The 25,829-nt window shown below is 47.1% G+C and overlaps 8 protein-coding genes across 8 annotated transcripts; 4 read left to right on the forward strand and 4 right to left on the reverse strand.

The window, feature by feature from the left end:
- Positions 1-1,526: 1,526 nt before the first annotated feature.
- LY79DRAFT_556474 (glutathione-dependent formaldehyde-activating enzyme) lies at positions 1,527-3,213 on the reverse strand. The gene has a single exon (XM_060558020.1). It carries the CDS (start codon positions 3,144-3,146, stop codon positions 1,983-1,985), a length of 1,164 nt encoding a protein of 387 aa, XP_060413378.1. The 5' UTR covers positions 3,147-3,213; the 3' UTR covers positions 1,527-1,982.
- Positions 3,214-5,658: 2,445 nt separating this feature from the next.
- Positions 5,659-7,812, forward strand: LY79DRAFT_556479 (major facilitator superfamily transporter). The gene is made up of 2 exons (XM_060558021.1): positions 5,659-5,752; positions 5,804-7,812. Exon 2 carries the CDS (start codon positions 5,980-5,982, stop codon positions 7,648-7,650), a length of 1,671 nt encoding a protein of 556 aa, XP_060413379.1. The 5' UTR covers positions 5,659-5,752; positions 5,804-5,979; the 3' UTR covers positions 7,651-7,812.
- A 329-nt stretch (positions 7,813-8,141) lies between these two features.
- Positions 8,142-8,990, reverse strand: LY79DRAFT_517057 (uncharacterized protein; the record flags this gene model as incomplete). The annotated part of the gene is made up of 1 exon (XM_060554887.1): positions 8,142-8,990. The coding sequence occupies one exon, from the start codon at positions 8,988-8,990 to the stop codon at positions 8,142-8,144; it is 849 nt and encodes a 282-aa protein (XP_060413380.1).
- A 681-nt stretch (positions 8,991-9,671) lies between these two features.
- Positions 9,672-11,332, reverse strand: LY79DRAFT_517196 (major facilitator superfamily transporter; the record flags this gene model as incomplete). The annotated part of the gene is made up of 4 exons (XM_060554901.1): positions 9,672-9,865; positions 9,926-10,352; positions 10,414-10,875; positions 10,943-11,332. The coding sequence occupies 4 exons, from the start codon at positions 11,330-11,332 to the stop codon at positions 9,672-9,674; spliced, it is 1,473 nt and encodes a 490-aa protein (XP_060413381.1).
- An 807-nt stretch (positions 11,333-12,139) lies between these two features.
- Positions 12,140-15,498, forward strand: LY79DRAFT_556488 (homeobox and C2H2 transcription factor). The gene is made up of 3 exons (XM_060558022.1): positions 12,140-13,838; positions 13,899-14,832; positions 14,913-15,498. The coding sequence occupies exons 1-3, from the start codon at positions 12,260-12,262 to the stop codon at positions 15,004-15,006; spliced, it is 2,607 nt and encodes an 868-aa protein (XP_060413382.1). The 5' UTR covers positions 12,140-12,259; the 3' UTR covers positions 15,007-15,498.
- On the reverse strand, positions 15,499-17,656 carry LY79DRAFT_556490 (general substrate transporter). Its single transcript, XM_060558023.1, has 4 exons — positions 17,299-17,656; positions 17,114-17,242; positions 16,286-16,984; positions 15,499-16,232 (listed from the first exon to the last, which is right to left on the reverse strand). Exons 1-4 carry the CDS (start codon positions 17,425-17,427, stop codon positions 15,600-15,602), a joined length of 1,590 nt encoding a protein of 529 aa, XP_060413383.1. The 5' UTR covers positions 17,428-17,656; the 3' UTR covers positions 15,499-15,599.
- A 423-nt stretch (positions 17,657-18,079) lies between these two features.
- Positions 18,080-19,062, forward strand: LY79DRAFT_580464 (uncharacterized protein; the record flags this gene model as incomplete). Its single annotated transcript, XM_060560109.1, has 3 exons — positions 18,080-18,179; positions 18,496-18,573; positions 18,860-19,062. The coding sequence occupies 3 exons, from the start codon at positions 18,080-18,082 to the stop codon at positions 19,060-19,062; spliced, it is 381 nt and encodes a 126-aa protein (XP_060413384.1).
- Positions 19,063-20,151: 1,089 nt separating this feature from the next.
- Positions 20,152-22,985, forward strand: LY79DRAFT_580465 (uncharacterized protein; the record flags this gene model as incomplete). Its single annotated transcript, XM_060560110.1, is given in 9 exon segments — positions 20,152-20,308; positions 20,766-20,962; positions 20,981-21,155; positions 21,707-21,712; positions 22,037-22,048; positions 22,271-22,292; positions 22,825-22,843; positions 22,881-22,889; positions 22,974-22,985. The coding sequence occupies 9 exon segments, from the start codon at positions 20,152-20,154 to the stop codon at positions 22,983-22,985; spliced, it is 609 nt and encodes a 202-aa protein (XP_060413385.1).
- Between the last annotated feature and the right edge of the window lie 2,844 nt (positions 22,986-25,829).

Here is a 25,829-nt window from a genome sequence, read left to right on the forward strand (position 1 = left end):
ATCCATCCCTGCACTGTAACCTCGAAGGACACAATGATCTCGGTCGATTGTCCATTTACTGACAGAACAAGCCGACATCTGGATCTTTAGCATGCGGAAAGGAAGCCCTGCGCCATTTTGTCCGGCAAGCGTACACCGCGACATGCGGACCCCTCGATATATTGCAACGGGCTCGCCGCTGCATTTGGTCCGATGCATACAGGGTTGGGAAGAAGACGACTTAGAGTTTGTGTTAATGACATGGAGGCAGCTGGAGCTGGGCACATACGAAGAAGCCTAAACCAATATAGTCAACTTGAAGATATACCCGCCGTCGACCGCATGGTCAACCTTGCCGATCATGATTTTTACCACCCGGTTACTTACCCTTTCCGGCTCATTCGCGAATGTGAGGACCGGCGGCAAGACAAACCTTTTCAAAGTCGCTGCTTGCGTTTTTGAGCTTTGTTACTTGGCAGGTCTCGTCCCATCGATTACATGAACCATTTTGCACTAGCCCCCCCATTTCTTGGCTAAAGACGAATGGGTTTCCTCTCCAGGCACATGGCAGCTATACTTGCCACTGACGATGTCGCCCATTGCACTCCAGACTGCCTACACAAGATGATGTGCGATCTAGAGAGACTATTCACATACTGACCCGGTACCGCCCTTGCCAACGTACAGCGCAAAGCCCTAGTCTTGCCAATGTTGATCCTGCAAGTAAGCTTAGGGGCAGGTTCTGTGTAATACAAAATACGCGTTGCGCGTCGTTCGTCAGCTGCAATCTCTCACCTACTGCCGCGGCATCATCCGAAGGAGCCGTCAGCCACCGATCCGCCATTTGTGAAAAAGAAAAAGGAGCGAGAAACGAAAAAAATAAAAAATGAAAAAATTAAATAAAAGGAAACAGACAGGCAGGCTGTTGACCAGTCACCTCCAATAGGCTGTGCTTTCGGGCGTCCAAGAGAAAGGTTCCTGCATCGCCGGTTTAAACGGTTGCTTTTGTCTAGGGCCTGTGATATTTCCGGTATCATTCCTACGCTCCTCACGCCACCCTGCAAGAATCGGATGTCTTGGCTGAACAGTGTATGGCAAGCACATAAGAGCCGAGTCCTTCACACTGCATAAGCGTGTGATGCTTTCATCTATTTTCGGCTGCCGATCGATAGGGCTCACATGGCACCGTTTCAATGCTATCTTCGTTCACGGTTACACGATCTTACATTAGTCTACAGCAACAGTTTGGAGGCAACAAGTGGTGCGATATGTTCACTCCTCAACTAGCTCATTTCGCGAAACCGGAAGATGACCCGTGTGGCGGGATACCGGTGAGCGCAGCCCATGCTCGAGGCACACGGCGAGAGGCGGGAGCAGTGGAAGGATTACTGATGGTCGGAATACGCCCGGGCTGTCCCCGCGGACGTTCGGAACAGCTGTTGGGGATGCACCGGCCTTGTAGCGCAGCGTGGCTGACTCGACAGAGAATGTCTTAAACTTAGACGATCACCGACTCCTTCGAGGCGTTTAGCTGAGAGGCTGGGGCAATTTTCCGTGTTCCTCCCGTGGAGGACCGCCTAGTCGAGCTCGCTTGACTACATACAAATCACTATTCAAACCTTACTTCTGCCAAGCAAGCCGATATTCTATCTTGAATAATGCCCCGACAAGGCCTTTCCCGAGTTTTGGGCTATTCTAGGACGACGCCCTTGTTCCGTCCCAATTACATGGCAACTCCATTATTGCGAAACGCGCAAGCATAGGGGGGTGACACGGGCTTCGCGGACCCATCCTTAGGGATACAAGGCCAAGGGTAGATGGAGATTTGCAGATCAGCCCAGAATTCCTCTGGCCCATGTGCGCATTTACCTTTGCCAAGATATTATAGCCCATGTTTAGCGACTGGTACAGCGTTTATATGAAGGTATATACGGGCATTGATCGTGATGACACCGCGTTTCTAATACAAGAGGCCATGGGAATCCGCGACAAGCGGGGTTGTATCAACTTGACTGTGCCTGTGAGCGCAAGCCTCGTTCCAGACCGTCGATTAATCTCCTCGCCCAGCGCGCGGGTTCTCCTGTCCGGCCCCTGCCCGCCTCTTCCTCGAAACTGCAGCGATCCATACACCAGTCGAGCCACGTGTCGGCCCTGGCACCCTCCGGGGCGCGCAGCAGGCCAACGCTGACATCGATGACATCCGGCCGCCAGATGTCGTGCCAGAAGACCGTGGCCCCGCAGCCCCCGCAGAACTCGCGCAGCACCCCCGGAGACGACTCGTAGGTCCGCAGCACGCCCGGAGGTAGCGCCGCGAAGTCGAGCGGGACCACAGCGCGTCGCTCACCGGGGCCCGGCGTGTGGAGGAAGATGTTCTCGCGGGGGACAAACGCCCAGGTCTGGATCTCGAACCCCGAGGCAAGGCGGCATGGGCGGCAGGCGCAGGTCCCGGCGAGATATTTGGTTCCGTCGGCTCGGATCCACCATTTCACGTTGTCCGGATTCTTCACGATGTGCTCGGAATGCTTGCAGGCCGGGTAGAGCAAGTCGGAGAAGCCGGAATGCGGGAGGTAGCTTCGCTCGTCAGGCCGGGTAATGTGGAAGCTCACGGCTCCACAGACACACGATGCCGGCAGCGAGTCCGCTGGAACAAGCCGAGATAACGGCAGCAGGGACGAGCTCGCCTGCGACTCCACGGAGAAGTTCGGATTCCGGTTCGCGTCTAGCGCGTGGCTGTCTATTTGAGGTAGCCATACGGAGATGCCGCCGTCTTTGGTATCGGAAACTGATGTGTGCACCGTGAAGCGCGCGTCACCGATATGCTCGGCGTTGTCGCCGGTGCTATCGATCAAGGCTCCAGTCGCTGCCTCCCACTCCGCCTGGTCTCCCACCGCCCGGTCTCCCACCGCCTTGCGTCGGAAAATGTGACAGCCGCACTTGCGACAGAAGAATCTCACGTACCCATCGGCGCCGATATGTTCTGAAGTATTTCCGTAGAGGCCAGGCTCCTCAATCGGGTAATACGATGCGCACAGGATACCGGTAGCGTGTCTGTCAGTGTCGCTGTGACTAATGGATATCTCGGTGACTTTTGAGTCGGTGCGACGCGGACTGACTCGCTGGGCGATGCTGCCACAAAGGCAAGAAACGCCCATGGATGTCGGCCTCATAGTGATAAATGCATGAGTAAAACCAATCGACAAGGTTCAGAGACGAAGAGCTTGAGATGAAAATCATGTCGAGTTGCTTGACCCATGGTCGCCTCGATAGCACCCCCTCGTAGCTTCGTACCGGTTGAGTGAACCACCTGTCCTAAGCTGATTGGGTGCCCTGCCATAGCCCCTCCTTTGCCCAAGGTTCAACGAGCATGCATCCCTTAGGACGTTGCGCACCTTTTGTTGAGCTCTTTGCCAAGGTATGACGACTTACTGCGGTAGGCGTGCGTCGAAGATGACCGGGTTTCAAGGTTCTCCTTGATAGGGAGGAGAGATAAATTGGGTGAATGTGCAATCCGTCCTTAACCGGAATATCGCCCCGACTTCTCTCGCAGAGCTTGAGGACGGACGTGAGGAACGTCTGATTCAAGGTTAAACTTGCTTTCGTTTTGTTGTTACACTCTCCCCTCGCCCGTATGTACACAAAGTCACAAGGGTAGGAGCCAAGTTACTGCAGAGGCAGGACTCAGTTGCGTGCGTCTAATTAACCTTCTCGAGGAGGTGCAACCTCTAACTACAGATTTTCTGATTGTTTGGGCGATCTGACACGGACCGAAAAGCGTATTGACAGTGAAACTTTCCCGACATCGGACCGTAACCCCTTGCGGGCCGACACCAAGAGAACGCAAGTGTCGGAACCCGACTCGAGACGAAAACCGTGCCTCCTCATTGTTTGGAAAGACTGCTCCCTGACATGCGTCTGGGTACAATTGATGTTCCGTGGTAACAGTTGCCAGATGAGGATCAAGAGAAGCGAGGTTTGTCAAACGGGAATTGTGATTACCATGAGAGGATGCCTCCATGTCCTGTTTCTCTGTAACATAGCATGGTATCCCGGCCCTTGTAGCCAACCTCGGTCAATTCTTGTGTTACGAGTCACTGCATGATGTTAGTAATTGCGATCTTCTATTCATACTGTTATGCAATTGTGCACTGTTCAGGTAAAGAGCAAAAGCGGGGTTTAGTAATAACACACGTTATGTCTGCACGCCTCTCGGCAGAACCTATATTATCTAGCATTAGATAGGACACAACTCTTCTGGCAATTGCTCATAAACTGAGAAGCTGAGAGAACTTGATGGCGGGCAGGTGCATTGCACGGCCTAACGGAAGCGGTGAGGCAACTCGTTATAACAGCATAGAGAAACAGAAGCAGCAAATAACAGGTGAAGATAAGTCAGGCTAATGGTAAAATCCATAGTTCACCTTGTCGATCTGGAGGTCGGTCGATGAGTGTGGCTACGCACTCTGTAAGCGCGTGTAATCCGACGAGATCCCTGAAGGCTTATGATTAGATGCTACTAACCTCAAAATCTCTCTTGAGGGCCATTATGCCATGCTGCTTCAAGGGTGAAATGTACCGTAGACGAGTATAGGAGCAACTCACCCAGCGGTATTATGTTTTAGTAGAGTCGGAGACCGCTTTCACCGGAGCTGTGTAGGTAGAGCAAAGAATGGCGTTATTGACGGAGTGCGCAAATCAGGAATAATCAGAAGGGCAACTAAGCGTATGCATGTCCTGGTCATCAATGCCTACAGGCTCGTTCCTACTCTCCTCTCACATTAACCAGTCTGACTATGCTCGAGCGTCTGTCCTTGCTGATGCTCCTAATGCTGACAAATCTTCAATATTTTATACCAAAGGGCCATCTATCGACCACAGTACACAGAGGCCAGCGGTACAGTCTACCACCCTGAAATTATAGTTCCAGGAGTTCGGAGTGATTCGGTACGCATCTTGACTGATGTCGGGTTAATGTCTTCGTATCTCAGTCTCAGGTGCAGCGGTAACACCATCGTTGACTCAGAAGTAACAGAACGATGAGGCAAGATCTACAACTATCAATCTCATGGCTAAGCCCTTCCCAAAAAATGGCTTCCCTTAGTACCGAGCGGTCTATACCAGCCTCAATCGTATTATTCCCCATGAGATGGCCCATTGAGCGTATTAAGTAAACAAGTAAAGCTTATAGAGGCTGGTATTCCCGTTCTTCTCCTAGTGTTGTCTCAATGGAAAAGTTGAACTGGCTCTTCTTTGCGCCAGCCGGTGTTTCGTTTTGCGTTAGAATCTGTGGCCCGCCAGGGATGACCCTATGATACTCTTTTGAGCTAGCATGGTGTTTACGCACGCTTATTGCAACCTTGCCGCAAATGAAATAGACATATACTTGATTCTTCCACTGGACCTGACAGCCATCAGTCGAGATAGATACTGTCAGAGCCTTGGCTATATGGCCGAGGATCACTAACACTCAATCACTTTCCCCGACGACTTGGTCTGGTTATCAACGGCCAAGGATTGTTATCCTATTCCACGACTTGATCCCACGTAGCGACGACCTGGCACTCCCACCCGGGCAGCAAGCCGAGAATTTGGGGCCAAGCGGCTGAAAGAGGCAATTTCGAAAGAGTCGCACCATCGACGAGACGATGACGTGCTCAGCAAAAAAACGAGAATCGTCAAATCCCTCCCCTGGTACGTCAGCCGCGAGTGGAGGTGTCTTCTCTTATCTGTATCGCGTGGGTTTAGTCAATCAAAACTCTTAGGAATTGCGCCTTGCGTAAGGAATTGTCCAACCAGGGGCTCGGAAGAACTGCTGATGATGTGCTAGAACGAGGGACCCATGGTGCCGTTGATGAGATTGATACGAATGAAGTCCCTACCCTTCACTTCTTTCGTCCGCATCCAAAGCTTCGCCGACTTTCCGTGCTCATTGATGCTTTTATGAAACCGCCCAGTATCACCTTTGACAAGACGATTTGAGAATCCCACGTCTCGACTAGCATCATGGCTGATATCGACAACACAAAGCCGACGGAGTTGCATCCGACCGAGGCCGTTTCCAGCCCGGACAAGCTATCCACTTCAACCACATCTGCTGTATCTCCAGCGGAGGTAGAACCGCCAGCTGATGCTGCAAAGCCACAACAACCAAAGACCGGCGTCGACGCTGCTCTGGACCTACTCAACGAGACTGGACGTCTGAGCCAGACAGCCGATCCGGAGCTGAACCAAAGGCTGAAGCGCCGTATCGACACCCACATCATGCCTCTGATCTACATCGTGTACTTCCTGCAGTATATTGACAAGACATCCATTTCCTACGCCAGCGTGACTGGCATCCAGCAATCCACCGGCCTCCACGGCAACCAGTTCAACTGGGTTGCGTCCATCTTCTTCTTTGGCCAGCTCGCGTTCGAGTTTCCCAGCATCCGGCTCATTCAGATGTTCCCTCTGGCAAAATACACCTCTATAAACGTTACTCTGTGGGGCCTCGTCCTGGCTTGTCTTGCGGCTTGCAAGAACTATGCTAGTCTTCTGGTCTGCCGGGTTCTCCTCGGCGTCCTCGAAGCTGCTGTTGTTCCGGCCTGGGTTCTCTTCACTTCGCAGTGGTACACCAAACAAGAGCAGACTTTCCGCGTCGGCGTTTGGTTTTCGGTGTGTGGTGCAGCTCAGATGTTTGGGGGCTTTTTCGCATACGGTGTTGCAGTCCATGTCGGAAAGGACCCCGACGCCGCTCTCCGTGGGTGGCAGATTATCTCCCTGTTCCTCGGCCTACTGACAGCTGCCGTCGGAGTTGCCTTTTGGTTCATCATGCCAGACTCGCCAGCTTCCGCAAAGTTCCTTTCCCAGCAAGAAAAGGCAGCCCATCTCGAGCGCATGCGTGATAACGAGCAAGGCATTGGCTCGCAGCAGTTCAAGTGGAAGCACGTCAAGGAGGCTCTTCTCGACACGATGACCTGGCTTTACGCCTTCTGGATGTTCGCAGCCAACATCCCCAACTCCATCGCGACTAGCTTCGGCAATATCCTTGTGGAAGGCATGGGCTACACGGGCGAGGAATCGTTGCTCCTCGTGATCCCACTCGGAGCCTATGAGATTGTTGCACTGATCAGTCTGACGTGGTTGGCAATGAAGACACGGCAGCGGCTTTACTGGTGCATTGCCGGTCACATTCCTGCCATCATTGGCGCCATTCTGATGGCGACTAATACTTCAAAGGTGCCCGCCCTCATCGGATATTACACTTCGGGAGGTATCCCGATCGGATGGACGACGATCTTAGGCCTCCAGAGCTCGAACGTAGCCGGTTCTACCAAGAAGGTTACCGTTGCATGCATTGGTACAATCGCATACACGGTTGGTCACATCATCTCGCCCCAGACTTTCCAAGCCCGTGATGCGCCAAGGTATCTGCCCGCGAAGATCTCAATCTGTATCATCTACTGTTTGGTCACGATGGACTTGTTTGTGATTCGATGGGTACTGGATCATAGAAAAACAAAAAGCGTGATGCGGAAAGGGCTGCGCCGGGGAATGCATACAAGGTGGAAGAAAACCATGAGTTCTGGGATCTCGCCGATCTCGAGAACAAGGAACTTAGGTATGAGCTTTGATGGAGAGGGTCAGAGAGACACGTTTATATGTAGCGGGGTCATAGATCATAACGCTAGATAACGGTTATGGTTGATTGAGCCTCAATTACGGATATCTCTACTTTCTATCGAGTTTCTTGTTGTTCGTGCCCCACAAAACCATACAAAGTTCAACTGATACCCTTCTTTGCAAGACTAGAGCTGGAGAGTGTTATCAGTTGCGGAAATGGATCACAGACTTCACGGCTGACTTGGCCAAACCACGTGTGTAATCCAACGGGTTGTGTGGCCATGGCAAGTTCAACTTTATAGGTTTCACATAATCTTGATGATAGAACAGACGGTTCAAAGGTATTTTAGGCAATCACACGTTTCTTACTTGTTGGATCGACGCAATGGTGGTCATCCAAATTGACTTATGCACTGCAGTACTTCAAGGCCGTGCAGCTATGAGTGTTCCATCACCATCGTCTTGAAGTTACATAACTAGACTCCAAGTAGAATCTTTTCGTCATGAAATTTTATTATATTTATGTGCGAAATTACAAGCTTCAAGTAACGCCCTCCTCCGACTCATGGTATCGTGTCTGCCTGCGTGGTGTCGTTTGCAGTCGTTTTGACTGTAGGTCCGGTGATTTCCTCCAGATTGTGACAGTCGCAAGACTTCATTTTCGTGAACGCCAAAAGCTTTTGTAGGACTGCAAACTCCACTTTCAGCTTGATGCTATATACGATGGGTTTGCTCGAAGTCTGGAATACAAAAAGACCCATGTATTCCAGCACGACGAGACCGACGTCGAGGACAAAAACGAGCGCGAACATGGCGACGAGGGAGCTCATTAGCATTCGTGCTTCTCTCGCTTTGAATTCGAAGAGGCCCTTGAGGTTTTTGAATCCCGCCCTGACAAAGATGCCGGTTATGGTGGTTTCCTGTAGGGTGAACACCATCAGGGAAATCTTTTCGATTACCTTGAATCGTTCAGTCCATACCGGGTCGTTGGTAGTCCACACCTTGGCGAAGAGAGCTGTCTGCGGAATATGGACGAACAAGACGGAGCCCATGATCATGGCTAGAACGAGTCGAATGGTGGTGCGATTATAGACGACGAGGTGCAGCCGTGACCATAGTACAACAGACTGACCCGTTACCATGCAATACCAGCCCACGTGGGCAAATGCTCCTGGTATGGGTGTCTTCGTCGGCTGCAAAAACCGACCTAAACTGCCGCAAGCGTGGAATAGAATGCCAGTGTTGGCTACTAGCATACTCCAGAAGTATCGACCCGATCGGTATCGGAATGTCGTGAAGATGAGGACGTAGATCTCGAGGACGTTGTACATGCCGGCTGTGGCCAAGCTTGTAATAGCAATCTTCTCTGCCTCGGTTAAGTTATTGCCTATTGCCCCCTGGACCTGCGCCATTGCTGGAAGCAAGGTGGCCAGAGAGGCCGGCTGCTTTGTTCGCGGTCGTCAGTCGTTTTGGCGCTGTCGTCTCCAGTTCATCCTACACGCGATCTTCGCCGACGCATCACCTCGTCGAGTGGTAGAGTTAAGAACAGGACCCCGCACTACGAGATGAATGACTGAGTAGCAGTGGCTTTCATAGGTTTCGGAATCAGGGGCTATAATAAGGTTTGTGAAACCGAGTCATTGAAACAGTCTTTTGTTTGTTTGGCTTGGCGCAGCCGGAACTCTGAACGGTCCCAATTCGCCCTGCTGTCTGTGCAGACCATCACTTGCCCCAAGAGAAATCCAGCCTGGAAGCATCATCATGTTCCTTAGAGTCTTTTGCTGCTGTGATGAGACAACTTTCTCGGTATTCGAGAAATAGAGCTTGACGATATGACTGGCTCGCATGCACACGAACTTGCTAGACCAACCGATTCGGGAAGTCAAACCTCGCCAGACATCCTCTCAGGGAGACACCGGCCGGTAGGCTTTTCCGAAAAGAATGGAAGACGTAATTACGGGAGCTCGGCACGGATGTTCGATGGTAAAGGCCTTGTCGGATCAATTTCGTGCGAAAACAACGTTTTCACGTGGAATAATTCAGGATGAACCGACCAGCTAGGTATATTGTCTTCTACGTGGCCCGGCGCCCCTCTACGCTTCTTCGCTTTGCGCTTTGCCGTCTTCTCTTGTCGCGATTGCGACCACAACATAGACTGCAGCGGTGGAGAAGAAGACAAAAAGAGCGGTGAGCGTGCTGAACCACCCGACTCCAATACTCTCTATGGCTGGCAAGCACACAGAAGTACCTATCGCTGCGATGGCATACCGAAAGAAGTAGTTTCCGGCTGCGTTGAGCCGATGTCAGTCGCTGGAATGGTAAGCCTAGCGGGGATTCGAACACGCACCTATCACCTCTGCGCCCTTTCCTTTGATCACATCCAGGCAATAGGTGTTCAAGCAAGGAAAGGCAATGACCTGGGCGAATCCCTGGACAAACATACAAATCACGGGCAGTGGGATACCTCCCTTCTCCTTCTCGATAGCCCAGCCGTAGATGATTATGCAGACAGGGATCACGGCTCCCATAGCCACGAATGAGCTGCGGAGTCGATCTTCAGGTATGCGTTTACCCCGACGCTTGATCCAAAGTTTAACAGTGTGGTCTGCCCACCGGCCGCCGGCATATGTGCCAAAGAAAAACCCACATCCCGGGGCAAGGAAAAAGAACCCTGATTGGAGGGGTGATGTAAGATCAAACCTAGGATTGATGACATATCGGATCGGAGTGAGCAGGGCTTGCATGTTCCAAACTAAAGAGGCGGTAGCGATTGCCTGGGTTGACACAGTTAAACTTCAAATATGAACCTTGGCATTCGTGTTGGGAGAGTCTTACCGCTACTAAGAGTTTCGGAACGAGCAAGAGAGCAAGTACGCGGAAAGGATTAGCCCATTGCCACACCTGCGCAACCTTGGCCCTGACGCTAAGGTCTGTCAACTCATCTGCTCGTCTGCGATGGCTAGTTTCTGGTAGAAACAACACCGCAAGAATCGCAGTGAGGCCACCGAGGGCGGCGGTGAACCAGAACAGTGTTCGCCAGCTGCGAAAGGTCACGATGACGCCGCCTATGAAAGGGCCGAAAGCCTGCCCAATCAGAGTGCCGTTAAGGAACCATGCTAAGGCAGTTCCTCGTTCAGTCGGCTTGTATATATCACTGATACAACTGGAGCCAAGGACGAGGTAAGCTGTCCCGCTGAAAGCTGATAGCAGACGAAATATGAAGAACGCTGCAAGGTTTGGTGACAGGGCAGTCCCCACACAAAAGGCAAAGAAGGTGGATGCTGAGATGATGCATGGCTGACGAGGTTTGGTCAGATTGCAGTCTCCAGTATCATGCGGGGCGAGCGAAGCGTGGAAGAAATACCCATTTTCTGCCAAACACTTGACTAATAGGACCCCAAAACAGCGTGCTGATACCCATGAACAGGACGTAGACGGCGTTGCTGACATTGATGATGCTTCCGGTTGTATTTAGGTCTGCTGCGATCTCAGGTATGGCGGCCAAAAGCAGCAACGACGAGATGGTGGAGGCAACGCCACCGCACGCCACGACGGCAGTGACGAGTCTTTTCCGAGCTGGAGCGAACCTGCTGTAGATGGCATCGGTGTCGTGACGGCTTAGACCCGCGTCCTCATCGACCGCCGGCACGATGCTGATGTTTTTCTCCGCGTTGGATGTCGTCAATGCCAAGTCTGGGGGAACGGTACGGTCCCCGCCGGTGGGTTCAGGCTTCTCGGCCTGTTCCTGGGACATAGTGGAGGCCTGAGTTGGTAGGGCAAAAGGCTTGATGAATCAAGAATGTCTGCCAGGTCACCCTCACGCTAGCGATTGGGACGCTCGAGTTTTTCACAGTTAGGTTGATCAGATTTTCGGCAAGGACATCACATTGACCGGCGGCACATCCACTTCTTACCCCGTCAAGAACACCTAGAGCGATCTTCTTGACATTGCTTATCCGACGTCGGTGACTGGCCCAGAGAATCAACCCCAGGAGCAGTACACCAGTATCCATGCCCCAGGGCTATTCGAGTTGCCCGAAACAGAAATCGACTGCGAGTTCCCCGCGAATGACAAGCGGGCTTCATGGAGGCCGCGACTGAATTCCTCGGGTCGGACATCTTCCCGAAGACTCGGCGTGGACAAGTACGAATAAGGGGGTTGGTCATGCAATCATACCCGGCGCGGCAGGGGGCTAACTATGGGTCACGGTGCAGCCAGTGTTCCGAGATCGGCCGGACCCGAAGCATGACCCGTTCGATTACCGAGAGACAGATGCCGAGATCGGTGACTTTGGGGCTCGCCGGCTTGCGGCTCTGCCAGACCCGGTTCCGAGAGCCCATGTCATCTGCTGGTGAGACGGGTCTCAGTGAGATCAGTTCAACATCAAGTAGGGGGTTATTTATTTCTCTGGCGGGTTTGTTGCTGACCATCTTTCAAATCGGGACGTGTGACCATACATATGTTCGGTCTAATGATGTCCCGCAGTAGTATGAGTCGGACACCGGGTGAGAAGTGGGGGTTGTTTTCCAGGACTCATTGTTGAGAAGATTAAACACGGCAGCACGGCAACGATTCGGGGAAACGTTCATCCTGTCGTTGCTAGTCGAGCACTAACAGCCGTAGTCTCACCTGGCTGCATGCATCTCTCAGACACTTGCAACTTACACAACCCGCACAACGATGGACAAGGGTACGGGGGTAGCCAATGGAACGCAAGCACTTGGCTTTGACGACCTCACCGCCGCGTTCGGACACGATTTCATCACGTCCGACTCTGCCAACAACGGCCATATTGATGATATAACCTTCGGTGACAGCCATGGCAGGGATAATACCGACTGTCAGCATGCAGAACACACAGACTTTTTTGGTGTCAACCTTGATCTCGAGTCATTCCGTCAAGACGATGCGTTTGGTTATGGTGCCCTCGATGCTGGAAACTTCAACCAGGAAGCCAATATGGATTTCGACAACATGCAAACCGGCGGTGATGGACCTTTTGAGGAACCCGGCATGTTCATGTTCTCAGAAGCCTTGGGAGATGGCGAACCCATAGGTCATTTGTTCCACGACGACCAAATTACCGCCGGCCAAGCCCCCCAACCGTCTGAGTCGGCACTGCCAAGCAAGGTCGGGGCCCGTTTCTCGTCCAAGTCATTGCGAATCCTAAAATCATGGCTAGCAAACAACAATAATTACCCGTATCCGACGACTGAGGATATGGAATTACTACAACGTCAGACAGCTCTCAGCAAGCAACAGATCACCAACTGGCTTGCCAACACACGAAGAAGAACGAGGTTCAAAGTACCGCCCAAGCGGCCGCCATCGCCGGCCATCACATCGGGGAAGACGCTGCCCATCAACATTCCCCAGGGCGACGGACTGCCGGAAGGCCTGCAAAATCTGAATCCTCTTCAGCGCTGGCAAGTCTCGCCCCCTGAACACGAGCCTGCGTCAGTGTCTGCGATCGCGCACGCCGTATCGGGATTTTCCTCGGACGGCGACGATTTCCCCGACAGATCTTTGTCCGACAGCGTGCCAGCGAGGTCCTTGTACGGCCCATCATCGGCGAGCAGCGCAGGTACATCGCATTCGAGCAGGAGCTCTGCCAACTCGGCGTATTCACACAACTCCCACACCTCGGCGAGGTCGTTCGATCCTCTAGGGAAGGCCGCTATCAAACGGAGGAGACGAAGAGCCGTGGCCAAACGGCCAGAGTCAAAAGGGACCGGTACACTCTGGCAAACTTCGAACACCTACCAATGCACCTTTTGTACAGAGACTTTCAAGACGAAGCACAACTGGCAGCGCCACGAGAAGTCGTTGCACTTGTCTCTCGAACGGTGGGAGTGTGCACCAACGGGCCCTGCGGTACCCGACGCTAGTGGGTGCTTGGTATGCGTCTTCTGCGGCGAATCCAACCCCGACAAGGAGCACCTCGAGAAGCACAACTACCAGGCTTGTCGAGACCGGTTACAAGAGGATCGCACGTTCTACCGAAAAGATCACCTTCAGCAGCACTTGAAACTGGTACATGATGCCAGGTTTCTACGCTGGCCTATGGGAGAATGGAAATACGAAAGTGAGGTGATCCGGTCTCGATGCGGCTTTTGCGGCTGGTCTATAACCACCTGGAATGACCGTATAGATCACTTGGCGGAGCATTTCAAGGATGGCAAGACCATGGCGGACTGGCACGGAGATTGGGGGTTTGATGACAACGTGCTCAAGATGGTGGAGAACTCGATGGCTCCTTGTAAGTATCGCCCGGAACAGCGGAGAACAGACAGACAGCTGACAACTCTTGTTTGTGTAGATATGATTCACATGGAACGATACTCGCCTTGGCCATTCACGACCAAGCAGGGGGTGCCGGAGACGCCGCCGAATGCCTTCGAGCTGATCAAGCTCGAGCTCGAGCACTTCTCCGCCGAGCACCAGGTCGCCAAGGACCAGATGCCCACCGATGCGGAGCTGCTTTACGAAGGTTGCTGCGTGATATTTGGATGCGACTCGATATCCTTTTCGAAAAGACCTGTAAACTCAACGCAGTCGTGGTTACGCGACTTGTTCATGTCGTCCGAGGCGACCGTGCAGCAAGCACGAATCCGGCCCATGAAGGATAACTCCAAGTCCAGGTTCACGTACCTCAGCATTAACGGGAAAGCAAACATATTCGAAGAGTGCAGCTTGGAAGAACAGCTCCTGAACTATGTGGAGATTTCCAGGATGATCGACCCTCAAGTGCCAGACGAGGACCTACAAAGGGAAGCCTGTAACATTGTACAAGGCATGGAGGCGTCATCTCCGCATCCATCAGAGACTTTTGCAAACTTCTTGACCAGTCTTATCAACAGCTCGAAGCACTGGCTTGCAGCCTTCCGCCGGCGCGCCAACCTCCCTCCCTCGCGGCCGTCCAGCACGCTGCAGATTGGAACGCCGAGTCAAGAAGTAAAGTCCACTACGGCTATCCCCAACACCGACCTCAAAGGCTCCTCTCTTGGCACACCGGATCCGTTACAGCCTGCGACCAGTTCGAGCTCTGCTGCTTTCGCGCCAAGTTCCGGTCCAAAAGACGGCCATGCCGCAGCTCCGTCCACCTTCTTCGTCAATGAGGACAATTGCTACAGAAAATTAGTTAGGGAGCTGACCCGGTTTGTTACCATCACAACTTCGCCGCGGAATCCCAATCGGCGCATCCCTACCGATGCTGAACTTCAACATCAGGCACGCTGGATTTCGTTTGAGGAGTAAGCATTCGACCCAATTTCGGCGGTATTTCGACCATGGCGTTGTGGGACCAGATACTGATGCGCATTTGCTTCCCTAGTGATGATCCGTGGAATCAAACCCCGGCCGATAATCCAGATTGGCTTCGGGACTTTAAGCGTGAAATGGGCATCTTGGACGAGAGACAAAGCTAATCCAGGGGATGATGAGCTTCGGTCTTAATCAAAGTAGTGGTTATCGAATACGTCAATCTGATGAGTGGCGGCTAAGGTTGCGGATGTTGAAAGAGACAAGCAACGTAGGGAAAACAGTGTTATTGAACTACGCAGAACAAACCCGTTCAGAAGACTGATGCATGATTCATAATCAATAACCGATGCAATCGGGGCCGGCCCTTTGGTCGTCTCCGCCCGGTGGCGAGTATACGACTGGCCGGTGTTATGGTATATCAAGACTTACTGGGTCATAGTCATCCAGGTTCAAATATTGAACCGACTTTGTCAACACTGCGGGCTGTCGCCGCTCGGTTTTGATTCCTCCGGGCGTCTATCTCAGATCGCAGCTGACAAGTATGACAGCAGCAGAATGTATCAAGAGATTCGCAGTTGCTCTGCGTTCTTAGGTGTTTTGGACCGCCAGAAGTGCTGCGCATCGGGTTATACGTATGGCGATATCCATGTACGGTTTGAACTTGGATCAACCGCTTATGGGGGTTTCAAAAGATTATGTTTCTCGATATAAAGAGATACGCTGGCTACTAATAAGTTTGCTTGTCCACGCTACCCTGTCAACGCGCTTTGGGGCTCCCACAAAAGCGCGGTGCTTCAATAACCCCAATCTTGTTCTTCATCCATTCGCCGAGATGCCGTTTCCAGGTCTCGTCTTCTGTACCAGCCATTACAGCGTGCACATTCGGGGTATCTGTATGTTTACTTCCGTCGAAAATCGCGTCAATCTCTTCGAGGGTTTTCCCCTTGACCTCAACCCAGTAGCAGAGAATGAAGACAAAAAACATTATGTTCCACACGCCGTTGGCTATGAATAGCCAGTACCCGATAGCATCTAACGCTGCTGGGAAGCCGAAGTTGCCTGCAATACCGATCATGCAAACTAGAAAGCTGAACATGCTCATGCCCTGGGCTCTTATGCGGAAGTAAAGCATTTGTGCAGGTACAAGAAAGAGGATCGGAACCCACCCAAAAGAATACGAAACCGAGAAGAAGAAAATGCTACCGACTGTTGCCCAAATTCCGGGGGCGTAGGTGGTGTCTCCGTAGAACTTTGTGAGAGCGCCGATGGCAAATAATCCGATCGTCACTCCAGCAGTACTGATGAGTGCAGTAGCTTTGGTTCCCCATCTGTCTGTAAAATAACTGCCGATAATCGAGACCACCAGCGAGCTTGCGTTGAGCCCGACGTTCTGCGTTGTTAGCTCCGGGTGTCCTTCTCTACATTGGTCGTGGGAACACTCACCAGAAGCAACTGTGAGGCCTTGTTGCTCACCCCGGCGTTTGTGAGCATTCTACCGATATTATACATGACGAAAATGTTCCCGGTAAGCATAGAGAATATTGCGCAGGTAGCGGTGATGACGAGCCTCTTTCTCGCCCCTCGGTTCCGGAGTGCCTCCTTGCCCGACATCGGGTCCCGCTCGTACTCGATCGTTTCGCAGATTTGCCTGAACTGGAGGCGCACGACGTCGTCCCTCGTATCTCCACTCGAATTTACCTGAGCCAACACTGCCAAGGCTTCCTGGGCGCGTCCCTGATCAACTAACCAACGGGGACTCTCGGGCATCCAGGGCAGTAAGGAAACACACCAGAGCCCCCAGACGCCCTGGACAAGGGTTGGCAGTCGCCACGCCCAGGTACTGTCGATCCTGAAGGCTGAATACGTCACGCCCGCGGCGACGAGAGCGCCCACGTAAAAAAAGTCATCGAAAAGAGCCAGTCCCCATGCGCGCTGCTCCCACGGTAACGTCTCGACGAGGTAGGCGGACCCGGAGATGACCGAAGCGGTCGTGCCGAATCCGATAAGAACTCGGGCCACGCAGAACGTGGCGATGTGTTGTGCAGCAGATTGCAATATAGCCGCAAACACTGTGATCATGGCTGCCCAGAACAGCCCAAAACGGCGACTATACACGTCCGTTACCCAGCCCCAACAAAGACACTGCGAATGTATCAGCTCCAAGTCATCCCAGCGCAGACGGTATTAAATGAACTGCCGCTGTACGAGTTGACAGAACAAGAATCGAGGGATTGATGGATGTGAGCAGGAGGCAGCCGAAGGATAACTCACGGAGAGAGCTCCGCCAAAGTAATTGGCGGAAATGTTGAGAGAAGTGGTCACCGTTGAGAGCTTGAAATATTCGGTATACTGCGGCAAGATGTTCATGCTGCCCATCATTGCTCCGTCATAACCCTGCATCTGATGGATACAGAGTAAGCACTGTTCCAAAAGAGAATTGCTCAAAGGACCCTTACAGCAGCCGTGATCAACGTGCAAGCCAACAGCAACACCACATTGCCTCTCTTGGATTTCGGTTGCCATGTGGGTGATTTGAAGGGAAGAATATCTCCCTTGGACCTTCGATGGAAGCATAACAGCCCCATGTCTTTTCCTAATAACAGGCCACTCCTTTGAACACACGAAGCTATCGCGACCGATTATATGACTGTCGGGACTTTGCCAAGCCTATATGGTGTGAGAGGATGAGCTGGCTGGAGCTGGGAGGGGTTTCGAGCGGGGATGGTAGTTGTATAGCAATCACGAAGATCGTGTCGCGTCCCCACTCTTTTAGACTCTGCAAGCTCCTCGTTGGCAACTTAAAACCTTATCGAGAGGAGAAAGGGGCGGGATAGCAAGTCATTGTCAAGGGAGGGCAAGGTAATATTTATATTCTTCGTGGCCATAGCACGGCGGGCGCTGTAGACTATGACTTGGTAGGCCTACTGCCAAGTTACAATGCTTGTTATTGGTTGACTCATAAGCGAAACTGACAGAATCATGTTACGTTGCTCAAAGTTACGTAGACGGACATCAATGGTCCTAGACTGGGTTCTAGACTCAGCTATGCATTGCCCTTCTCGCCTTGTATCTGTCCTCCTCGGAGCCCCCCGAGATGAACACATAATCGGTCGTTGTATATGATGCAGACAATGCAGTCTCCTTCTATTGTTGTCTCCTGATGCTAGATTCCGTGCCGAATCGATATCACGCGGTTTATGTCATGAACATGGGCGATTGCATTGGGACAAGACTCGAATGAATGGCCGCTTCTGGCCCATCGACATGCAGTTGCCTACCAAAGCTCACCGCGCTTTGAAAATGGTGATACTATATCGGAATCCACCTGAAACCGGAGGTTCGTCTACATAGCACCTAAAAAGTAATCAAACTCAAGCAGCTTGATCCTTGCATGCAAAACTATTGGGGGAAAGATTGGGCAAAATCGCCTCGCGGGCCAAATTGTGGTTGAACGCGCGTCACGATGCTAGACGATATCTGTGGTTTGCTCCAAGCTTCCACCCGACCAGTATCACAGGATTTGACGGGATACACCAAGTCAACTGACAAGTGGGAAGGGACCCTGGTCCAAAAATGACTCAGATCGGGCAAGCCAGAACCTAGATGAAGCGTGCAGAAAGACGCTGGGTGTGCCTTATAGGCTTTCGACATAGCGCCAATCGCGGAACCTACATCTTTTTCTCCCAGGCCGGTGCTTGACGGCTTTTACTGGCTCGTGAAAGGATCTATCCGTAAGTCATGGATAGCATCCCATCCGGACAGCCGATTCCGAGACCGCAATACAGTGTAGGTAGTCTGAGCATTGACTGGAAGAAAAAAACGATGCAGAGATTGAAGACCCCTGAAATTCGTCCATATTGGCCCGGAGGTGCTCTTACAACGCATCCGGTCTTGTCATTGCCCCTTTTGCGTGTTCTATACCAAGCAACTCATGAGTGAACACTCGTTCAAATCCCGCGACCCTTTGGAAAAAGAACAAAGGTGAGATACGCAGAAACATCTCCCTCTTACATGCAGTGGAGAACATCTGGACTGCGGAAGGCATCGTAATGATCGCCCGCAGCCGGGTTCACCGACCACCCGATGTTGATGGCCCCTTAGGCTGCAAACCCAGAGCTAGCTTTTTAGCCTTTGAAGACGATGCCGCCCACAAGGTTTGCGCTCGTCGTGGCGCTAATGGAAGGTTTCGTGCTAGCCTAGTTGCCAGATACGAACCCTAGGCTCGACAGCGAAAACTTAGGGGTCCAAACGTCATTACACACCATCATGTCCCGTGACGACCGATCGCATATGCAAAGAAGACATCTGTAAGATGTGAGGTATCTGCCCACACCGTTGCTGGTAAGCTGGAGCTCTTTCTTTCGTAATGTTCCGAAAGACATGAACATGGTCTCCGGGGGCTTCTATCAACGGCTTGGTGTGCCCTCACCGGGCGTGGCGGCTCGGTCCGGAGGCAGGCCGCTATGGAAATCGGCGAGCACCGGGCGTAATCCTCAACTCTCGGCTATAGCACCTCGGCACCAGATACCATGCAAGCGCCAGGGGGAGATGTTGGGGAGAGCCACTAAAACTGCAGAGTAGCCTTAAACTTTTCAACGGACTTTGAACGCGATAAGAGCGAGCTGTTGGTTTCACAGTTCACAGCACCACCTCTATTATAAACCATGGACGATTTGCGTTTTGCAAATAGTTGGTTGGAGCCGGGGAAGCCGGGCGGTCGGTATGGAAAGTGACAGGGGCATTGCCAGTCTCTCTCTCAGACTCGAGGGCACCAGAACGGGATGTCTCAACGCCACGGGAGACGCGCTTAGTCCTAAAGAATCAGCATCATAATTAAGGTGCTGGCTACCCCGAACAAACGCAGCTACCCAGGTCCATGTTTTCGAGAGTCTAGATCAGCTCACATAAGGTCTAAATATCCTGCTTTAGTAGCGAAATCTGAACTGTCGTATGCTCAAGCTACCTGATCGGCGTAGCCGGGCTGCGTGAGGGCCTGGCCTTTCAATATTGGTAGTTTATTGTCCGATGCACCCCGAAATTCAAAACCGTCGCTATGTGAGCCCAGCGCTGACACAGCCCAATGTAAACAACCCCCAGAGTCAATGTTCTGATCACCTTGCGGCCTCTCGATATTGATTTGGAGGATACCACTTCGCCATTCGGCCATCAACACTAATCAGAGAAGGTCACGGGGCTCGGCGATCATCCCGCCTCAAGGGGTCTTGAAGCACTGGGTCAACAAAGGTTTATCAACGGACCGACACGGTGATCTGCCTTGCTCGAGGACCATGAAGATAATTGGCAATATCATGTTGTCAGTGGCGAAGTTCATCGGCATGTCGACCAAGGACATAAACATTGTCGTTGACCATCACTATATGTCCAAGGTCTACACTTGCGGCTCCATCGTTTCTGGTCAAGTTGAAATCAACCCACGAACAGATATTCCGTTCAGTTTTAGTTCAAGTAAGTCTTTTTGGAAAAGCCAGCATCCGACGAGAGAACGCCTACGTCTTTACACACTCGACTCACCTTCTTCTTCAGTTGCATATGCCCGTGCCCGAATCCGCACTACCGATGTCAAGATGGTTCAAGCTCGGGCACACTTTCACTATCCCGTTACAATTCGACATTCCCCACAATCCTCCTGGCGGCTCGTGCCGCCACCGAGTGGAGTCAAGTATGATACGCAGGCGTCACATTCAACTCTCATCCACCTTGACTGGGTGAAATAAGGACGATTTGTCTCTAGAAACTATGAAGGACCGCTACTGTGTCAAAGCCGTGATACCAGAAAAGGCTATAAATGTCGCAGAGCAACCATTGCTGAAGATGGAGGCAGAACAGTTCATTAACCTCCTTGCAACTTCGCCCGAGGACCTCCCAATCACCATCAACAAAAAAGACGTTGACTTCGCTTTAGAAAAAACAAGAAATCTCCGCAAAGGCGAACACACAGGCTCTTCTGGCTACGTTACCGCTGAAACAGCCCAGACAGGGGCCGTACGTCTCAGCGTAGATGGACATAGGGCCAGCAGCTCCTCTGCCCAGATCCAATTCACTTTTGCCCCCTTGTTAGCTAAAATGCCACCTCCAAGGATCACAGGAAAGTCTGTAAAGGTAATAACACGGACTTAGGGCTTTCCGCAACCAAAGTCAATATTGCCTAATCTAGGAAGCGGTAGAGAGTCATTCGTGCTTTGCACCCGAGTTATTGTAGACTCGGTCTCAAGTACGCCTTGGATAGAGCATGTCACCTTACCGGTTCAATCGACACCCAGAAGAAGCCGCAACACTGTGTCTTCTGTTACACGTACATGCGCCATAGATACCAGCTTCAGATTGCCGACCTCAACCAAAATCTTCCCCCCAACGTTTCACTCTTGCATTATTTCTCGGGCCTATAGTCCTAAGATCGACATGAGTACTGACCGGTGCCACCTCAGGTTGACACTACCAATTCAAGTCGTGATGGAACCACATGAGCATCGACTAGAAGCATGTCCACGGAGCACCTTGCCGGCTTGGCATGAAGGTTGTGGGGAGGCTGTTTATACATGTCTGCGGGAACATTGTCATACGACTAATGTAGTGGGCAGGGTAGTACCGTGGCAGAGCTTGTGTTTCGTTTCCAGATCTCGACGACCCAAATTTGTCTCGCGAGGTGATGAAGTTTCCATTTACTTTACCCACCATCTTTCAGTGTTTAGTAATAGTATATATAAAATAGATAACTATATTTAAGTGTTTAAGTAACTAGCTTTTCTATATAGCCTTTAAGACCTTAAGATATATCTTAGTATAAGTAGCTAGTTATAAACAAGGATATAATAGTTTAATATAATTATAAATCTATTTTACTAGAAAAAAGTAAAACTTAATAAATAATTATAAAAGAAGAATATACTAAAACCTAAAATAACTTATTAGTATAAAGTAAAAATTATTACTAAGGAGACCTTTAACCTTATAGCTAAAGAACTTAATATATAGAAGACCTTATAGGAGAAACTTTATAATTAGGCTATACGTTATTACTATAACCCTAAGAAGCTACTCTTTTTTAAGATTAATATATATATTAATAGCTTTAGGCTTATAGTATTCTAACTTAACTATAACTAAGATAAAGAGAAAATACCTAGAATTAATATATTAAATAACTATATTAACCTTATTCTTTTTCTCTTATAGACTATAACCTAGGTAGAGAAATATTTTAGTATAACTAAGGCTAAAGTAGTAGTTATTATATAGGCTATTAAGAAGCTTTAGAAACTTATTTAGTTAAATAAATATAAGGTTAATATTCTTATAGACTATATAGTTATAAAAGGTATTATTACTTATATATTATTATAAATAATAGACCTTAATAAGGCTAACTTATGTTTTACTAATACTACTAACTACCTCTTTTAATTTTAGCTTTAAATCTTCTATATCCTAGGTAAGCTTAATATAGTACTAGATATATTATCTTAACTCCTAGTTACTTAACTTAACCTTATAAAGTATTTCTTATATAAGGATAAGCTTATAGATATTAATAATAAAGATAAAGTTAAAGATATAGTAATAGTATAGTACTTAAGTAATAAACCCCTAAGCCTAGGGAAAACTACTATAATAATAGTATAAATTAATAATAAGTTTATAAAAAGTATTATTATAGGCTACTAGAATAATAAGAAATTTAAGGACTTAAGAGTATAGATTATATAAATATAAAAGAATAATTATAAATATATTACCTTAGATAAAGTAAAAAAAGATTAATAACTTCCTTGTAAATAATAATACTAGCCCTATATAACTATACTACTATAAGAGATTAACTCTAGGAGACTAATCTTTTATATAGCCTTAGATAGTATATATAGACTTTATATCTTAAAACCCCTTATAAATAAAGTGTTTACTTTTACTTATAATAAGAAATTTTACTTTAGGCGTAATAAAATACTTACTAAGCTTTAAAGCTTTTATATCCCTAGAAAAGTAAAGTTAGTAAAAGTATATATTACCTATTACCTAGTATACTAAGGTAACTAGATAAATTACTAAAAGACTATAAGATCCTTTTAACTTATTATAATACCTAGTATACTTTACTATATTATTTTTATAGACTTTATTATAAATATATTAAAAGTCTTAACCTAAGGTAGCTTTTAGGCTATACTTAACTTTTATATATTTAATAGTCTTTATATTATAACCTATAAGTTTAGTAAAAAAATCTTACTTATCCTAGGGTATATAAGGTATAAGGCTTACTACTAGGCCTAGGTATTACTTTAAACACTTATAATATATAACTAAGGACTACTAATAGTAATTATTAGTAACTATAACCTTAAGTTTATTTTTATAATATAGGTAAAAATATTTAATACTCTTAAAGTATAACTACTTATATCTATAGTGTATTATCCTTAGACTAATAGTTAAAGTAAAAGAACTAACTAAATAGTTAAAATTATTATATACTTTTATATATATATTAACCTTAATATCCTATAGACTAATATTCTTATAGCTTTATAATACTTACTTAATAACTTATTAGTAGTTATAGTAGGTTACTTACTAAACAAGGTTATTTTAGATTTTACCTTAGGATAATACTAAAGTATATTAGTAAAAATAGACTTCTATTAGAGTCTCTTAATATCTTATACTAAATATACTAGGTAAAAGCACTAGCTTTTATTAATATAGTAGAAGTAATAAAAAAAGAATAATATAATTATTACTATTACCTTATAAAACTTAATATTAAAGATAAGGTTTTTTTTTAACTTAGTAAAGGCTATTTATTACTAGGTAAGCCTAAGTAAAAATAGTCTCCCTAGTGCACTAGACCTTTCTATATTACCTATATAGTTAGGCTAAGAGCCTATAAACTTAACCTACTACTACACTAGAAAGTCTACCTAGTAGTATTAACTATATAGCTATAGAAAGCACTAACTAGTAATAACCTTTTTAAAAAAAGTAGTTACCCTTAGAGCTAGTAAAAGTAAATAGTATAAAAGAATTTAAAGTTAAAAGGATTATAAACTATAGAGTTAACTAGTAAAAGAACTACTTATTAGCTAAGTATTTTATTAAGTAAAAGAGGTACTTACTAGTATTTAATATATAAGAACCTTATAAGAACCTTACGCCTAATACTAGTAATATTATAACTAACTTTAAGAAGGCTAACTTTATTAATTAAGTAGTAAAGTATATAAAGAAACAAGACTAAAAGCCTATATTAGTAGACTTCCTATAGACACTACTATAGTTAGCACTAAAATAGTTATAATACTTTATAATAACGTAGAGAAAAACTTAGCCTTATACCTCTATTTTTAATAATAACTTTATTTCTTAATTTCTTTTAATAAGAATAGTAATAACCTAAAGATAACTAATACTTTTTTTTATTAAGATATATAGTTATATAGTAAATAATAAGAATATTTATATAAGTTAATATCCTAAAATAATAGAAGAAGCCTTTACCTAATATAACTAACTATACTTTCTTTACTTATAGTTACTAATAATAATAATAAGATAAACTAACTTACTTACCTATAACTACTGTTTTCTTATTTTTAATCTACTAAACCTATTACTTTCTTATTACTATTACTAACTTTACTATATTACTACTATTATTAATAATAACTTATTAATATTCTTGTAGTAATAGTACCTTTTTTTCTTATATTTCCTTTTCCTTTTCTTTTTATAAACTTCTACTCCTTAAACAGGAAGAAAAAACAAGATATTATAAGTGCCTTAATTTAATTTAGCCTTATCCTAGGCAATAATAATCCTCTAAACCTAGACACTATTAACCTTAACTAGTACTTTAATAAAGATAACCCTCTCTATATTACTAGCCTCTAGGTAAGTTAGCCTAATAAGTAAACTAACTAGCTTAATAAGGTTACTACTGCCCTAGCTAATAAGCCTAGATCTATTCTTAAGCTATCTTTTATAGCTATTAACTAACTAGCCTCTTAGTCTTAGAATAAAAAAAAGCTACTAAGAATAATAATAACGTTAATAAAAATAATAATAATAATAATAAAAGGGAATTAATAGGGGGGCATTATAAATTAATATAAGGGTATTACTCTTATAAGGGTGTTACTTTTTAGCTACCTAATTAGTTAAAAAAAACAGTATATCCCTATAAAGGCAGTAAAGGTAATTATACTAATATAGCTATTCTACTGTTCTATTCTACTATTAACTAATTAACCTATATAGCTATAGAAAATAGGCTCTATAAGAGGGGTTCTTTTTATAGCTATAAGATATAGCCTTTATAAGAAGCACTATCTTTATAGCTATAAAAAAAGCCCCCTTATTAAGCCTGCTTTATAGCTATAAAAAGAGCCCCCTTATTAAGCCTACTTCTTATAGCTATAAAGGTTACCCCTTTTACTAGGCCTACTTCTTATAGCTATAAAAAGAGCCCCCTTATTAAGCCTACTTCTTATAGCTATAAAGGTTAGCCCTCTTGCTAGGCCTACTTCCTATTTACCTTAAGAAAAGTAACTTTTTTTATATTTAAAATACTTACTACTTAGCTACTTTTTTATAATATAGCTATAAAAATTTATTATTACTACTAACTATTTTTTATTAACTCTATATCTTCTATATACTAGGCTAAAGTAGCTATTTACTTATATAACTATTTATTATTCTTCTTTTATTAAGAATACTAGACTAACTTTTTATTTATTACTAAAATAAAGTTAAAATCTAGCTTTAACTTAGTTAACTTTTTTTTTATAAAGACCTAGCTAGTATTAACTTATTATTTTTACTTTTAGGTAAATAACTTTACTTTTTACTACTTATACTTTAGCTTTTACTAAAAGTATAAGTTTAGCTAGTTAAGTAGCCTTCTTTTAGTAAAAATAATTATAATAAGATAAGCTATACTATATTCTTTAGTCTACTATAGAAAAAT

This window comes from Colletotrichum navitas, assembly GCF_030913465.1.
Source record: "Colletotrichum navitas strain CBS 125086 chromosome Unknown LY79scaffold_36, whole genome shotgun sequence".
NCBI lineage: Eukaryota > Fungi > Ascomycota > Sordariomycetes > Glomerellales > Glomerellaceae > Colletotrichum > Colletotrichum navitas.

Bases quoted from the DNA above. Each gene is read 5' to 3' on its own strand.
- LY79DRAFT_556479 (XM_060558021.1), top strand. From the start codon at position 5,980: ATGGCTGATATCGACAACACAAAGCCGACGGAGTTGCATCCGACCGAG.
- LY79DRAFT_556490 (XM_060558023.1), bottom strand. From the start codon at position 17,427: ATGGGGCTGTTATGCTTCCATCGAAGGTCCAAGGGAGATATTCTTCCC. The intron at 17,243-17,298 runs GTAAGGGTCCTT...TGTATCCATCAG, and splicing joins GCACGTTGATCACGGCTGCT to ATGCAGGGTTATGACGGAGC. The intron at 16,233-16,285 runs GTGAGTGTTCCC...CTAACAACGCAG, and splicing joins AGGCCTCACAGTTGCTTCTG to AACGTCGGGCTCAACGCAAG.
- LY79DRAFT_556474 (XM_060558020.1), bottom strand. From the start codon at position 3,146: ATGAGGCCGACATCCATGGGCGTTTCTTGCCTTTGTGGCAGCATCGCC.
- LY79DRAFT_556488 (XM_060558022.1), top strand. From the start codon at position 12,260: ATGGACAAGGGTACGGGGGTAGCCAATGGAACGCAAGCACTTGGCTTT. The intron at 13,839-13,898 runs GTAAGTATCGCC...TTGTTTGTGTAG, and splicing joins GGAGAACTCGATGGCTCCTT to ATATGATTCACATGGAACGA. The intron at 14,833-14,912 runs GTAAGCATTCGA...TTGCTTCCCTAG, and splicing joins CGCTGGATTTCGTTTGAGGA to TGATGATCCGTGGAATCAAA.